A 17,737-nucleotide genomic window follows, 5' to 3' on the forward strand; every position below is an offset into this window, starting at 1 on the left:
ATTCCAGTCATAAAAAAAATACTGAAAGCCAAAACTTGGTAGACAACATTTCAGCACCTTTTATGTGGTCACCTAAATTTACCACACCATATACCGGTATGTGGTCAATATGTCGGCGGTCAGAATCCTGACGGTCGAAATACCGATGCAGGAATCCCGACCGCCACAATGCCGGCACTTTGTCCCTCTTTGGGTGTCCATGACACCCATAGAAGGAGAATAAAATAGTGTGCCGAGCGTAGCAAGGTACCGGGCTCGCTGCGTGGCCAGCGCAGTGTGCCTGCAAGGGGGAGCAATCCACAGCTCCCCCTTGTCGGCATTGCGGCGGTCGGGATTCCGACCACCGGCATATCATACGGGACCTCATAAACTCCTTATACAAATCATGCAACAAAATAGTAACCCCTTTATACTGTACTTGCCTCTTACACATTATGCCACATGGAATGAGCAAAAATTAATCCCGACTGAGCCGAAATTCACACTATGGCACACGGATTGAGTCAATATTCACGTTATGCCACACAGATTAAGGCAAAATTTCCATTTTGCCACATGGATTGAGCCAAAATACACACTGTAAGCAATAATGCACAAAAGGCTTCATAAAAAGGGGCATTGCGCACCAAAATTTACACCATAATGCCCATTGCATGTTAAGCCACACAGCATAATGTCCATTACGTATTAAGCCAAACATCACAATACCTATTAAAAATTATGCTGTATAAGTGCTGCTTACCTATATGCTCATTGCCAGGGGTTCCATGCTCATTGCCATGTGGGATTGCATGCTCATTGCCAAGGGGGAATACTTGCTTGCGGTAACTGGGGGACAGCCGCCGCCGGGCAGAAATGACAGCCGGACAGAGAGCAGGGGGCTGCCCGGCTGTTTTCAGAGCAATGTAGGTCCCGGCTATTTGAAATAATACCCCTTTCACACTAGAAAATGCAGGGATTTACCCGGGCTGGCCCCTATTACACCAGCCTAGTTCCTGCATTTTCTGGTGTGATGAGAGAAAACTACCCCTCCCCTTTAAACAACCAGCTATATCTTAGGAGCCAACTGACCCATTTACATGTGGGCTTCGAATGATTTTCAAATGATTTTGGTCCTGTGAAACTGGGCCATTTGGTTCCAGAGAAATCTGTCCTCAAACAACATGAACAGCCATAAAATTACATTTCAGAAACGATTGAAATCAGATTGAAGGTCCAGCAATTTGGGTTAGACTGAGATCAACCTCGAGCATCTGTGATGCCGTTGGAACCAGGTGGGGGTCGGAATTAGCGGGTCTCATGTTATCCTATGGGGAAAATGTTCCAGCTTTGCCTGGCGGTATCTCCAGTTCCCGGGAGGCTAGAAACGCGGGGCTGGGCTTGTTGGAAAGCCCTGACCCTCAGCTACAAAATGGGCCTGGAGAGTGGTCTGGAGCTGTAGCTCCATCAGGCCCATTGTTAATCCGGCCCTGACCACGAGTCATGGCTTTTCAGGAGGGCCCCCCCCCCCCCCCACAGTTCTCCTGGAGAAGAGACCGTAAAAGTAGGCAACCCTGCCTTACTGGTGTGCTGGGAGATCCACATGATTTTCTGAAGCCTATGTTCTGGCTATTCCAGGAGAGTAAGCAGGTATGTCCTGAATCAGCCCTGTTTCTGGAAAAATAGGTTTTGATTTAAAAACAAGTGATATTTTTGTTATAACTCATTAGTGATAAAATAGAGAGCGCTAAACCTCCAACCAATCAGCTCCTATCTGTCATTTTTAAAACCATTCTGAGACAGGTTGGAATGCTTGTCAGCCAGCCTGAGGAATTGCTAGATCCCCTGAGCTGGTGCAGGCTGGCGGACAGGAGCTCCATCTGATGGGGAGGCGAGAGCATCTCACACGCTTGCGCGTTCCCGTCAGCATGGTGGGAGGGAGATGGGCAGGGTTAGTGGGGGCTGCGGACGTCGACAGAGGAGCAGCGGGAGGGCGCGGTGGGCTCCAACAGAACAGGGCGTGTGATCGGTTGGCGATTCTATCTCGCCATAGTATATATCTCGCCATATGGGTGTTAAATGATGCTCTAACCCAAGCATTGCCAACCACAGTCCTCAAGGCACACCAACAGTGCAGGTTTTGTATATATCCAGGCTTGAGCACAGGTGACTTAATTAGTATCTGAGGGATTCTGATTAAACCATCTGTGCTGAAGCCTGGATATCACAAAAACCTGCACTGTTGGTGTGCCTTGAGGACCGTGGTTGGGAATACCGTCTCTAGCCAATCAGCTCCTGTCTTTTTTTAAACACATGCTAGTAAGGAAAGAGCTAATTGGCTGGAGAACCGTTTAACATTCGTTGTTAAATCTGACCCATATTTTGTACAATACATAAACAGAATTTATTTACTGGAGAAATTGTATTAAGATGACAGATTGTTTGATGTTTGAACTGGCTGTATTTTCCTTTTACTTAATATCTGAATGAATAAACTACATCTTCCATCATGCCTCAGTCGCTGGAGCATGCCCAGTTCAATTTCCTCTTTCTGAACAGATCAGCTGATGGGAACTGATTGTAACTCTGCTGCTGAAACAAATACTTTAGTATAGATATCACAACTTATGAGCAAAGCACCATGGCTACTAGTGGACCAGAAACCAGCAGCAGCCTGCGGTACCACAACAGGGTGGTTATTGTCACAGGAGGTACAAAGGGCATTGGAGAAGCAATTGTCAAGGTATTTGGTAAGAACTTGTGGTGATTGTTTTCTAACTTTATGAATGAAGATGCCCTTTAAAAGCAAAGTAATCTTACTGCAAATAATAATGCACATAATACTGTATGCTGTGTATGTGCACCTTTTTAATTAATTATAATCTGTTGTGCTATACTCAGGCTATTTTAGAAGATTTTCTGCAGGTTAGACGGGTATGGACCATTAGGTCTCCAGCAGTTAGGTTGACATGATTAGGTCGACATGCAGAAAGGTCAACATGGGTGTAGGTAGACATGTAATTTGGTCGACATGGGCAAGGTCGACAGTCAAAAGGTTGACGTGAGGTTTTTCACTGTTTTTTTTTTACCCGAATGTTGACACAGTTGACATTGAGACTGCGTCCTCTCGCATGGTTTGCTGCGCTCGCCATGCTTCAGACACACTATTTTATTCCCCCACCACACCTAGTGGATGGTAGAGCATGAAATGCTGCTTCTCGGCACATGTATGCTCAAAAAAAAAAGTGAAAAACCCCATGTCGAACTTTTGACTGTCCACCTAATGCTTGTGTCGACCTTCCTGCATGTCGACCTAATGGTGTCGACCCAATGCTTGTCGACCTAATGACCGTATGCCGGTTAGAGACATCGGTTAGTAGTAACCCTTGGACTCCTGACATCTAGTATATTTGCTGCCTCTGTGAGTGGTTTTACAAGTGACATAACCCTATTTCTGCTTCGATTATCTCATGCCATCCTCTCGCCGTCCCTCCTGCCCGATGCTGGGAAACCCGCCAGGTCCCAGCGCCCATCGATATCAAATCAGTATCAACTGCCGTTGGGTCGGCCCCTGTGTACACCCTATATAATTTGTGTGGTAGGATTTGATGTTGAAACAAGTAGTAGCAGTGGGAACTAAAACACAGGAACAATTTCATATTTCTCCAGTCCGTGAACAGCTAACCCAAAAATCATGTCCCTATCAACACTAAGATGAAAATTGACTAAGATGGGAGTTCTATTGAAGATGGTATGTTGCCCATAGCAACCAATCAGATGCTATCTATTATATGTTAGGCTCTAAATAAATAAGTAGAATCTGGTTGCTATGGACAACATCCTATCTTCAGTAGAACTCCCATCTTACTACATTTTAATGTTTCCTGTAGTTTTCCCTTCTTCCTGACTCCCACTGTGTTACCTCCCCTCTTGCCCCTGTCCCACCCCCTTTATACCCTCCCTACCCTTCATTAGTACTCCCCAGCCCCCACATTGTCATTTATCCACTCCTTTAACTCTGTAATTCATTATTGTTGTTGTCCCAGAAATGTTGGTGCGCTAAGACCCCAGTTAGTATTTGAAGAGATGCTGTCAGCCCTTTCAATCTCGCCAGCTCTACCTACACCTCTATATGGAGGAAGTAAGACATAAAAAAAAATGTTACAACATAAAGTTACAAGAACAAGATAATGGTATGAGGAAGATTGCAACATCCACAGTCTGAAAGTTTGATAGTAAAAGTAACAGGATACTCCAACAGCACAGACTAGCGATGTGAGATTCCGGTTATACTAATCCACAGATCACAGTTACCTCTGTATGACACAGCCAATGGTTTTGAATTTAAAGTTTATTTTATCTCACAAGTAAAGGATTATCCCTCTTGTTGATTTAGCAGCACAATCCAAAGTGCACATTTTCTTTTTGTTAATGTTTGTCAGTTCCTAACTGTTACCTTTGAAACCCTAAATGTTGTTGTGCATTTATACAGCCTTAAGGTGCGTACACACGGGCAAAAATCGCTAGCAATATGGTCGCTGATCGACCATATTGCTAGCGATTGGAGTGTGCACCGGCGATAAATCGACGGGTGCGCGCTCCCGTTTTCAGCCCCTAATGGTCGCTGGTCACCAGCGACTTTCCCTGCCACTTCTCATAATAGGCCCTTGAACATTTTAAGGCTAGAGACCCAATAGGCTCTTAATCTGGCCCTGACTGTGGATGACACTGTTCACACTGCACAAGGGCCCTTAATTCCAGTCAATGCTGGACCAGAGCAAACCTTAAAGTCCTTTTTGTGGTACTTTGTCACACATTCACATCCACAATTTACTTTGTCATTATTACATGATCTTTTGGACAAGAAATAGAGTATTATCTTTTGCTCCACCTAAAACCGTACTTTGTTTTGCACAAAGCAATGCATGCATGAAATGCACATATGTCAGGAATCAGGATAGCAGGTGCTAAAGCATGCGGGTAAGGTGTTCATATAGAAGTGCAGCATGCTCCCTCCCTAACTGGTCTAAAACTACATCACCAAAACTGTTGTTCCACAAGTGCCAGCATGCCCAGACCTGAGAGGAGAAACTGTCCAACATCATTTCCTTAATTGACCTTCATAAGTATGTTTCCCAAAGCGAGAATTCATTATGTTTAGTACAATAAATAACCTCTGTATTAACTAACAAAATATTTCTCTTCTTTGTTCTGTCTGGGGCTATTACACAGTGAAGAATGGAGCCAGAGTGGTGTTTTGTTCCAAAGGTATGACTGCTGATCTACTGCCACAATTACACATACATCACGAGACACAGCCTCAGAGACGGGAAGTAGGAATAACAACCAGTGGTTTCCTGGCAGACCTTTCACACATTAACATTTCAATTATATATATATGGATTTTGTTTTTATTACGTTGATAAAGTCTTGGTAAAGTCTACAAAAAGTACTTTTTCATGACATTGAACCTGCCTATTCAGTAACAGTGTCCAGTACACCTAGCTCTCAAGTCCCCATGTGCTATACTGAGACACATCCTGAGTGGGGCCCATCCCAGATAGGGCATGGGTCATTAGTTCGACACATGAAATAGGTCGACATGGCTAAGGCCGACACAAGCTTATAGGTGGACAATGGCCACGTCGACAGTCAAAAGTTTTTCAAGTTTTTTCCCCCATCATTGACACCGTTAAAATGTACCACGTCCCTTTCCATGTCTCGCTGTGCTTGGCACACTAGTTCAGTGGTTCCCAAACTGTGCACCTAGGCTCCCTGGGGTGCCTCGGAGCACTTGCTGGGGTGCCTCAGGTTGGTGGTGCAGATCCAATCCAAATTATTTATGGACAATGAAATAGGCAAAATCAGTGCTTGTGGCTTCCAATTAAGAATATGTGGGTAAACAGAAGTGAATCATGTTTCTCACCACATAACTGGACCTAAGGAAAACATTTAAATCACAACTTACTTAATATTTTTTCATGAAATTAGTAACCAACTTTTGGCCTAGGGGTGCCGTTAAAAATATTCTGATACTTAAGGGTGCCGTGATTCAAAAAGTTTGGGAACCACTGCCCTAGTTGATGGTTGGGCATGAAATACCGCCTGACGGCTCAAAAAAAATGTGAAAAACTCATGCGACTTTTCCATTGTTGACCTAAAAACAATGTCATTTGTGGCTAGTTTAATTCGTACCATCTTTAAGTAATGTAAAGTTGCATAGCCTCTGATATTAACTACTGTGTTGAGTAACGAGGCCACCGGATTTGTAATTCTGGCTAGTAGGTAATCCACAGAAGTCCTAGTTTATATTTAGTGTTCCTGAACTGAATATTGAGGTGATCTCACAAGTGCTTCCACACCTAATGAGCGGCATTAAAGAGCATTCATATCTAATGGTTTCCTCAGAGTATACATAAAAAAGCGGGAAAGTATCCCAAGTATCTCATGCCACCTCTAGGCGATTGACCCTCCATGCACCCCGCCAGTGATGCCAATGGTATGAAACACAAATTCTGTGCACAAACGTATTATTTTCTCAGCCCTCCCCTTCCTGTGATTTTCAGAAGAGACCGCTACTGACCTTGAGGCTGAACTGAGACAATGCAGTCCAGGAGCTGCTATATATGTCTGTTGTGATGTCACCAAAGAGGAAGATATCCAGGTAACCACAGCTTATTTCCTGCTGGAGATACTCATGTCTGAATATGGCCGCCCCTGACTGAGTGGCAGGATTATGATCCCACACTTACAATTTGGTTTAGCATTTATTTAAACACTGATGCACAGGGAGTCTTTTTGCAGTGAGCCATAGAAGGCCAAGGAAGGAATAGGGGTCAATTCAATTCCCCTGATAAACATCATATTTGCCAGTAAGTGGGGTGCTCTGCTTCAATTATGCTACCGCTGGCTTCCAGAAATCTGCAATTTGGGCAATAAAAGTGGCTGTGAGAGGTGCAAGATTGGGTGCCATTTCTGGAGTTTGCTTTATATTTCACACCTTTCACAGGGAATAGTACTACTACTGACCACTCAATGTTGATAGGTATACAAATTCTGATCTATTTCTTTTAAAGAAAGTGTTTTAAAAACAATAATGTCATCATTAGTACACGTTCTCTGTAGGAAGAATTGCTTAGTAATAGGGATTACCATCGATGATTCGAAATCATCGATGGTTCATGGCCGATGTCGAATACTTTTGCCATCGATGGGGGAGAACCAGATGGTTTCCCTCCATCGATGGAACAGCAACACAATGTTTTTCTTTTTTCTTTGTCAAAGTGCCGGGACACGGAGCATAGCTCCGCCCCTGACCCCCGCAAAGCCCCGCCCCCATGATTTGATTGGCCCACAGGCCAACCAGTCAAACACAATGGATGACCATCGATATGTAAAAATATCGATGGTCATCCATTGCATAGTTAAGCACTATCGATGGCCAGTTGCAGAATTGCCATTGATGGTAATGGCAACGATGGCAATCCCTACTTAGTAAGTAAGTTAACCCCTCCCTCCCTCGAGTAAAGTTAACCCCTCCCTCCTTACCCCGCCGCCGCTGCATTCTTGGGCTGATCTGCGCTGCGGTCCGGCACTCCTCTTACTTCTCCTAATGAAAACTGACCCTCCCAAAATGGCTACCCCTTATAGCAGACTGTTTTTAAGGATGCTAGAGGAGGCCGCCGCACCTCGCATTTTATGGGCCTGCCGATAGAAATGCTGGGTGTACCACTGCACACGTAGGCATGTTGATGCCTGCTTCGGGCGGGTGCCTGACATCAGCGCCCGCCACAAATTCATCCATCACCGGCCAGGATAAAAGTCAGCGACCTTCGAATGATTTTTCACCCGTGCAACCGCATGTGTGTGGCTGTGCAATCGTACACATCAACTCGCATGCAAGTGCGGGGATTCGCACGGAGGGGGGGGGGGGGGCAGGCGGCATTTACCTGTTCACTAGGCTGCGAACATACATAGCCCTGGGAACAGGTCTGAATTAGGCACAAAATCTGCTATATAATGAAAAAAAAAAAATCCTTCTGCATGGGATAGCTCTCTAGAAATATGCAATAGTAATCATGAGAGAAAAGCAGAATTAATTTTGAAAGAAGTTCTACAATGTAACAATGGGCCTTATTCGAGTTCACTCTTTCTGACAAAATCTTTCTTAGACGGACAAAACCATGTGCACTGCAGGGGGGCAGATGTAACATGTGCAGATAGAAATAGATTTGCTGATTTTTTGGTGATTCTTTGCAGGGTAAATACTGGCTGCTTTATTTTAACACTGCAATATAGATCTCACTTTGAAGTAAAACCCCACCCAAATCTAATTAGATCTGCACAAGTTACATCTGCCCCCCTGCAGTGCACATGGTTTTGTCCATCTAAGAAGAATTTTGTCTGAAAGAGTGAACTCGAATAAGGCCCAATATGACATTCTCTTAAAATAAACATTTATTGACCATTACAATACATGGCGCTGGCATATTCCGTTGCGCTGCAATGACCTCCATAAGTTGCATGTGATATCAATGACCTATTGCATTAGTCACCAGTTTTCTTTCAAAACAGAGGCTGATTGATGTAGCTGTGAGAACATATGGACAAATAGACTGCGTGATCAACAATGCTGGGTGGCGTAAGTACTACAAGTACCACAATACATCCAGGGTTTTTTTTTTCTGATTAATTGACATAAATATGAATGTGTGAAGGGCATAGACTCCATCATATTATTATTTATTTATATAGCACCACCCATTCACATCAGCCCCTGCACAATGGCACACACATACATACATATATACTCACAAGCAAAAGGAAAGCATACAATCTGTCGCTCATAACCCAGTGCTGTGAATATCCATGCTAACCACTGTGCCACTGTTCTACACCTACACATGGGCTCCTTGCTTGTACAGTAAAAGAGGTGATAATGAACCCGCCAATCAGCTCCAATATGTAAATTGATTGAGCTGATTGGCTGGTGCATTATCACCTTGCACATAACATTCTTTATGGGGATAGATAACACTTCTCCAAGCTTCATACATTTACCCCTCTGTATTTTACTGCAAAAGTCCAGGAGCATCCTAGCTGCATTTTGATGTTGGGAAATGTAACTCAGGTCAACTGGAAAGTGCCCATGTGGGAACCCTAACATTAATGCAGCGCCGCAGCGTGACTGCATTATTCCTGCACAGATCTTTATATCCACAAGCTTCTCACTTGCCTTTGTCGTGACCACAGCGAATCTAATCCCAAATTACATTTGATCACCTTTCACACCGCGCATTGGACCCTGGTAATTGCAGGGTTGGTTACAGTGTATAAGCACCTAAACTTATAACCTACAGTAGGTCCACCAACCTGGCAATCCGACCCGAGTTATAAGAAGAGATGGTACTTATGAGTTATCCGGGCGCCCGATTTCTAAATCGGGTCGGATCGGGCACATCGCATCGCATCGCATGCGACCATCGGATGCGATGCGATGACCCGATTTTTCCATAGGAATCAATGTTAAAATGGACAGAGTCCATTTTAACATGGAATTCAATGGGAAAAAGGGGTCCTCTTCATACCCCTACTATCCAAGTGGGCATGGAGTTGGATATAAACCTGTGGCGAGCGTAGCGAGCCACCGAGCCCGAAGCGTGGCGAGCGTAGCGAGCCCCGCGAGGGGACATAGAATACCGTCCCCTCGCGGGGCTCGCTTCGCTCGCCACGCTTCGGGCTCGGTGGCTCGCTACGCTCGCCACAGGTTTATATCCAACTCCATGCCCACTTGGATAGTAGGGGTATGAAGAGGACCCCTTTTTCCCATTGAATTCCATGTTAAAATGGACTCTGTCCATTTTAACATTGATTCCTATGGAAAAATCGGGTCATCGCATCCGATGGTCGCATGCGATGCGATGCGATATCGCATCGCATCGTATCTGATTGTATGCCTTAACTTAAGGCATACAATCAAAAATTCGGGCGCCCAGATAACTCATAAGTACCGAAGAGATAAACCCGGGTCACCCTCTGTATAATGAGTGAAAGGTGAAAACCTCATGTTGACCGTCCCATTGTCGACCTAATGCTTGTGTCGACCATCCAACCCTGTCGACTTTAGCCATGTTGTACTATTTAAGGTGTTGACCTTCATTGAGTCGACCCTATGAGCCATACACATTTGCCACAGGAAAATGGTCTCCAAATATTTGTATGGAGGAGATGAAACCTAGAAACGTAAGGCAGACATAACAAGGTTGAAGCAGCATCCGCACCGCTATGTGCACTGATACAGCTAACTCCCCCTAGTGGTGGCAATGGGGAAGATGCAAGAAAACGATTTGTGTGGGGACGACTGGTATCAGTGCACATTATTACATTATCACTTCTCCATCTAAAAGACAATAGAATCTGATTGGTTGCTATGGGCAACATCCCATCTTCAATAGAACTCCCATCTTAGTAAATTTACCCCTACATGTCTTGTAATAACTCTGCTCCACAGAAACCTAGAATTTGATGGCAGATAAGAGCCACATGGCCCATACATTCTGCTCTTTAGGGTTAGGGATTGGAGTATTCGGGTTACTTTAGGGATTTGGGATAGGGTTTAGAGTTAGTTAAGGGCACTTTAAACGCACAATACATGTTCTTGAATGTTGTGTACTACACATGACAAAGTTTATAATTTTACTTTTTCTTCAATATTTAATTCTAGATCCCCCGGAGCAGATCATCGACAACACAAGCTCCCAGGAGTTTCGGGACCTCTTAAACTTGAATTTGATTGGCTACTTTTTGACTGCAAAGGTAAAAGCTAAATGGCCAGTTTCCAATTCAGTAACTTCTACCTGATGTCAATGACTAACTCTAGGTAGACACTTTGCCATCCAATCTAATGATATTTAAGGTTTGTGAACAAATGACTTTGTGCATACACACTTACCATAGCACTGCCCAACATTCCTGTGAACTAGAACTGGTAGGGACATCATTGATAACGGTTACTGCGGGAGGCATGATTTGGGGACAGGTTGCCTGAACATAAAGGCAGATGAACCTATATATCTGCATCTGCCATGCTGCACAGCCAGGGTGATATGTGTGTGAATTATGTCATTCACTGACATATCAGATGATATATCATTCTGCAACAGTGTAGCCTGTCCTTTGCTGCAGCAGTGTAGCCTGTCCTTTGCTGCAGCAGTGTAGCCTGTCCTTTGCTGCAGCAGTGTAGCCTGTCCTTTGCTGCAACAGTGTAGCCTGTCCTTTGCTGCTGCAATGGCGTAGCCTGTCCTTTGCTGCAACAGTGTAGCCTGTCCTTTGCTGCTGCAACGGCGTAGCCTGTCCTTTGCTGCAACAGTGTAGTCTGTCCTTTCTGCAACAGTGTAGCCTGTCCTTTGCTGCAACAGTGTAGTCTGTCCTTTGCTGCAACAGTGTAGTCTGTCCTTTGCTGCAACAGTGTAGTCTGTCCTTTGCTGCAACAGTGTAGTCTGTCCTTTGCTGCTGCAACGGCGTAGCCTGTCCTTTGCTGCAACAGTGTAGTCTGTCCTTTGCTGCAACAGTGTAGTCTGTCCTTTGCTGCAACAGTGTAGTCTGTCCTTTGCTGCAACAGTGTAGCCTGTCCTTTGCTGCAACAGTGTAGCCTGTCCTTTGCTGCAACGGTGTAGTCTGTCCGTTGCTGCTGCAACAGCGTAGCCTGTTCATTGCTGCTGCAACAGCGTAGCCTGTCCGTTGCTGCGTCAACAGCACTCAGACTCTATTGTGCATGCGCAGCTTCCATTTTTCTGGTGATTCGCCTTCGACGCGGGACTCCGGAGGGTAAGTATTAAGAAATGGTTGCAGTGGGGGGGCGTGACCACGGCGGGTAGGGAGTGAGGTGTGTGAGAGAGCTCTCTGACCTCCATCCGGCAGCGGCAGCACTGTGATTCAGCCCCGGGGATAGCACCTCCCTATTCGGGCTGTGTGTATTGGAGTGGCGTGCGGTGAGAGCCGGAGTAAGAGCACGAGGACGCCCACGGCCAGACGCTGACTCACTGCGATACCCTGCATCGGCGACTTGGCGCGGCAAGCGGCACAGCCTTAGTTGCACCTGACTCCTCCAGCACTAAGCAAGAGGTCTGCCTTGGAACTCCCTGCCAGCTGGATGCAAGCCGCAGCCAAGTAGCTATACGCGGCCAGTGACAGCAGAAGCACGAGGACGCCTACAGAGAGACGCCGGCCCACAGTGACATTCTGTATTGGCAGCCCGGCGCGGCAAGCGGCTCAGCCGCAGCAGCATCCTATTTCGCTTACCCAGTGAGAAATCTGGTGATATATCTCTCCTGTACTAAGAATGAGACGTGCCCTGGACCTGCTTGCTAGCTGGGAGTGAAATATATTCAAGTTACTACATGTGGCCGGTGATGTACTAAAGAGAGGTCCCTGGTATACAGAAACAGCCTGCTGAAAAAAAAAAAAAAAAAAAATCGTGTGAAGTATCCCCGCAGCTGCAATAAGGTATTTTTCTGGTGGGGTTATTGTGTGAAGGTGGGAAAGTCGGACACTTGAAATATTGGGGGATTGACTATTTGTGCAAAGTGCTTTACTTTGTAAATTTGAGCGGTAGCCTGCAACAGCCGGTGGCACAGATTGCTGCATTTTTAGACATTTTTTCCTCTACTCTCCTGCTTGCCTGGTATTTGGAGACCTGCCTTATTGGAACGCAGTGGATGGTCAGGCAATTGCAAATATGGGTAAATCTAATAATGCCACTGCAGCCGCCCGCCTGGAGCGGTTTGCCCGTGCGCAAACAAACACCACCCAGACCCCAAGTTCTACCCCCCACACAACCCCTTCTAAAGATAAAAGCAGCACCCCTCCGGGACCCCCGGAAATTACCTTGCAGCAAATATTAGAGGCCATTACGGCCAGTGAGCAACGCCTCACTGAAAATATCCAAGTAGTTCAGAATGAAACCTTGTCAATTAAAGCAGACCTGAAAATTATTAATGAGAGGGTCCAGGAGGCCGAGACACGGATATCTGCTTTAGAAGACTCCACCAATTCCTGGGCGACAAAAATTAACAATCTTGGTAAACAAGTTTCAGAAATAAAAACAAAAATGGCAGAGATGGAGGGAAGGCTCCGTAGGAACAACCTACGTTTCGTAGGCCTGCCTGAACACGTAGAGGGGAACGAGCCCTCGGCCTTTTTGGAGAAATGGCTTTTAACAGCACTCGGTAAAGCAGAGCTAACACCTCAGTTCGCAGTGGAACGAGCCCACCGAGTCCCCTCAAAGCCCCCCCATCCAGGAGCATTTCCCCGCACATTTATTGCTAAATTTTTGAATTTTCGCGATAGGGATGCCATTCTCAGATTAACCCGTACAAAAGGACAATTGGAATATGATGGACATAAAGTATCGGTTTTTCCGGACTTTGCGCTCGATGTGCAAAAGAACCGTGCAAAATTTCTGGATATTAAGAGGCGGTTAAGAGAATGTAACATCAAATATGCAATGATCTTCCCCGCTAAGCTTAAGATAATCAGCAATGGCGAAACCCTCTTTTTTTCAGCTCCAGAGGAGGCAGCTACTTGGCTGGATAAGAACGCTCCAGGCACACACCAATTGGCTAGCCGTTAATATGTATTTTTATTTTTTTTTTGTTTTGATATAGCATAATAAGGTCAGAGAGCTCCCCTATACCTTGGTGGTCAAGGGATCTTTTTCACTAAAGCCTCTTGTCTTTTCGTCCTTTTTCTTTTCTTTTTCTTCCTTCCTTTTTTTTTTTTTTTTTTTTTTTTTTCGATATTTAAAGTTTTTGTATTGTCTACAGGGTTCTGGATAATTGAAGTATGCCATCACGGGGAAGGTATACAGGGTGGGGGGAGGAGAGGGAGGGGGGATTTGGGATGGGGTTTGTTGTTTGTTGGACATTTCAATGTACTAGTAGGAAGAGGCAGCTTGATTTTGTTCTGATGTGGCAGGGGGAAACGAGTTGTGAGTGGATCGGATCTGGTGGACCGCTCCTAGTAATCAGACTCATGGGGGGGAAGGGAAGAAACGAAGAAATAGGAAAAATTGAGAATATAGTACCATGGTGAAATTAATAACCTGGAATGTACGGGGTATAAATGATAAGGTCAAACGATCCTTAGTGATGGACCAACTTAAAAAATCTAAAGCAGACATCATATGTATGGTGGAAACCCACTTGACTGGTGGGAAATTACTATCATTAAAAAGACCATGGGTCGGAGCGGTCTATCATGCCCCATTCACAACTTCCTCTAGAGGGATATCAGTTTTAATTCGCAAAAACTTCCCATTTGAATGCCAGAATATACAAATCGATCATGGAGGGCGATATATATTCCTAAACTGTAAAATAAATAATATGTGTATATTGATGTTGTTTATATATATCCCTCCTCCATTCTCCATGGAGATATTACTTAAGGCGGCAGAATACTTGGCAAAGTTTCCGCAAATACCATCAATATGTATGGGTGATTTTAATAATATTATGGACCCCTCAATTGATAAGTGGAGGCAAATTCCAAATGTTAAGAGGGAGGGGAATAAGGGGTTTGTGGACTTTATCCGGGGTCTGGGGTGGATTGATATATGGAGACATAGGAATCCGACCAATGCTCAGTATTCTTACTACTCGGCAACTCATCGGATGTTCTCCAGAATCGATCTCACCCTAGTCTCCCGTGAGTTGATGCCCCAAATCTCTAATACCTATTATAAGGCAAGGGGTATCTCTGATCACTCCCCGATGGTTCTAGAACTTTTGGAGATGAGAGAAGGAGGGTACCAATTCTGGAAGTTGGATCCATATTGGCTGCAGGGTTTAGATCAGGAAGAATTAATACTCTCCCAGTGGGAGGAATTTTGGGAGCAGAATAGGGGTACAGCTTCTCCTGCTGTCACTTGGGATGCATTTAAGGCTTTTGTAAGAGGGGTGTATAAAAAGCAAATAGCGGATAAGAAAAATAAAAGTAGAAATAAAATATCCAGTCTGGAAAATGAATGTAAGAGGCGAGAAATAGAACATCTTCTAGACAGGGGGGAGATATCTAGATTAGAATGGGAAAAAGCCCAACAAGAATGGATGGAGTCATTACAAGAGCAAAATGTTAAATTAATGCAAGGCAGCGTACGTAGAGGATATCAAAACGCAGATCGGGTGGGTAGATACCTTGCTTATATAACAAAAGTTGAAGCACCAGCGGGGAATATATTAGGTATAGAGAGATCAGATGGGTCTACTGCATATAATACCACAGAAATAGCAGGTGAATTTAATAAATATTTCTCGTCCCTATATGCTTCAGCTCTTGATTGCTCGCAGGAAGATCTGGAAGAATACATTACTAGAACTGGCATTCCATCTTTGAATCCACAGCAGAGACTAGACCTGGAGGCCCCTTTGACATTACAAGAGATAAAAAAGGCCATTATTGAACTGCCAGGGAAAAAGGCTCCGGGCCTTGATGGATTGCCAGTAGAATTCTATAAAAAACATCTAGATCGAATCTCTCCGCTACTCCTGGAAACTTTTTCCTTATGTTTTGAAAGGGGCAATTTACCCCCCTCCTTGGTTGAGGCTAAAATATCAGTCATTTTAAAACCTGATAAGGATCCTACTAAAGTGGAATCGTATAGGCCAATATCAGTCTTAACGGTTGAGGCCAAGATCCTCGCTAAAATATTGGCAAGCCGTATTAATAGATTTATCCTAAATTTAGTTCACCCAGATCAAAATGGGTTTATGCCTGGTAAGACCACCTCCCTTAATTTGCGCAAACTGTACACCCATCTTCAGATCCCTAAAGAAAGGAACTCGGGGGCTGCGGTGGCATCACTTGATGCCACCAAAGCCTTCGACGTGATCGAGTGGCCATATCTATGGACCGTGCTTAGGCATTTTGGTATAGGTCCGCGATTCATAAGGTGGATCCAGCTTTTATATACAAACCCAGTAGCCAGGGTTTCGGTTAATGGTTGGATCTCAGCCCCCTTTGAACTGGCAAGGGGAACAAGGCAGGGGTGCCCATTGTCCCCTGTCTTGTTTGCCCTTGCGATAGAACCACTGGCCTGCATGCTGAGAAAACACATGGAACTTAAGGGATTTGAAGCGGGCCCAAATAGAGATATAACATCTTTATATGCAGATGATCTTTTGATCTACGTGGCAGATTACAGAACAGAAATGCCTGGTATCCTGCGAGCAATCGACCGTTTTGGATGGATATCAGGGGTTAAAATTAACTGGAGCAAATCAAGTATAATGCCAATACAACAAGTACCTAATTTATCTTCTCAAAACTCATCTCCGCTGGAATGGGTATCTAAATTTAAATATTTAGGAGTTTGGATCTCCATGGATCCTAAAGAATTCATATCGTTAAATATTGAGCCGTTAATGCTATATTTTGAGACTAAATTTAGAGCCTGGAAAAGACTCCCCCTCACTCCAACAGGGCGCATAAATTTGGTCAAAATGATAGCCCTGCCAAAAATGCTGTATGTATTACAACAATCCCCGGTATATATCCCTCCCTCCCTGTTCAGGAAAATCAATAGTTTGATTTCCTCCTTTATATGGAAAAACTCGAGACCTAAGGTGAGATTAGAGGTTTTAATGAGGGAAAAAGAACAGGGAGGTTTGAGTTTACCCAACCTAAGATATTATTACCTGGCTGCACAATTAGCACAATTAAGAGATTGGCAGGTAGATAAAATAGAAGGGAACTTAATCCAGGATTTGGTCAATTTGTCAACTCCCGGGATTACCCCATTATCTAGAATACTTCAGGGCTATGTAACATTACAAGATCCTCCCCTACTAGTTTAGGCGATAAAGATTTGGAGGGAGGCTAATAAAATAATAAACCATGAAGGAATTGACCCACTCCATCCTATAGAAGATAAGAAAATGGGGGGTGATTTCAGGGAACTCCAGATTCGTGAGGTCTGGAGCCCCTTCTCAATTTGTTACCTACATCAATTGTATACAAGCAATGGCTTTAAGACATTTGAACAAATGAAGTTGGAATTTAATATCCCTCAAGCCTACTTCTTTCGCTATTTACAACTGAGAAGTGCACTTGAACATTTATGGAAACATAATACTTTGAGTTTTCAGGCCTCTCCCATAAGGAAAATAATAACCTCCGGTAAAAAAAAAACTACATCTAAGATCTATAGATCCCTAACGAACGAACCTGCTCTGGGGTATTTAAACACTCTTAAGGAAAAGTGGGAGCAAGATCTGGGGCCCATACAGGAAGATGAGTGGCTTAGAGCAATCTCTAGCGTAACCGAAGCCTCCAATTCCCTGCGTGTACAGCAAGTACAATTTTACATACTTCATAGATCCTACTTGACAAATAGAAGGATGATTAAATTTGATGCTTCAGCCTCTTTGATGTGTAAAAGATGTAAAGTACAAGAGGGTACCTTTTTTCATCTACTATCAGAATGTGGCCCAGTGGCAAGGTTCTGGGAAGAAGTTAGGGAAATTATGATAGAAACCGGCATTCATGCCGATATGTTATCTACTAAAAACTGCATTCTCAGCACCTTGACCGGGTTTCGTTGTGATTGGGGCCAAAAGAGGTATGTCACGATTTTATGTGCACTTGCGAAAGTGGTTATATCTAGATATTGGATGGCAAAAACGGGCCCTCCACTAGAGGAGTGGAAAGCACTTGTCAACTTCACAGCCCGCCAAGAGAAAAGCCTACATGTAGTTAGGAA

The 17,737-nt window shown here is 44.4% G+C and overlaps 1 protein-coding gene across 1 annotated transcript in view; it reads left to right on the forward strand.

Annotated features, from left to right (window-relative positions):
* Positions 1–2,520: 2,520 nt before the first annotated feature.
* HSD17B14 (hydroxysteroid 17-beta dehydrogenase 14) overlaps positions 2,521–17,737 on the forward strand; it is a 38,743-nt gene continuing 23,526 nt past the window's right edge. The window contains exons 1-5 of the mRNA XM_083162630.1: positions 2,521–2,729; positions 5,212–5,247; positions 6,546–6,643; positions 8,554–8,620; positions 10,703–10,794. Of these exons, the coding sequence (XP_083018756.1) occupies positions 2,621–2,729; positions 5,212–5,247; positions 6,546–6,643; positions 8,554–8,620; positions 10,703–10,794 (402 nt within the window). The 5' untranslated portion in view covers positions 2,521–2,620. The remainder of the gene's footprint in view (positions 2,730–5,211; positions 5,248–6,545; positions 6,644–8,553; positions 8,621–10,702; positions 10,795–17,737) is intronic.

Source organism: Crinia signifera, chromosome 19 (genome assembly GCF_055691185.1).
Source record: "Crinia signifera chromosome 19, ASM5569118v1, whole genome shotgun sequence".
Classification (NCBI taxonomy): Eukaryota; Metazoa; Chordata; class Amphibia; order Anura; family Myobatrachidae; genus Crinia; species Crinia signifera.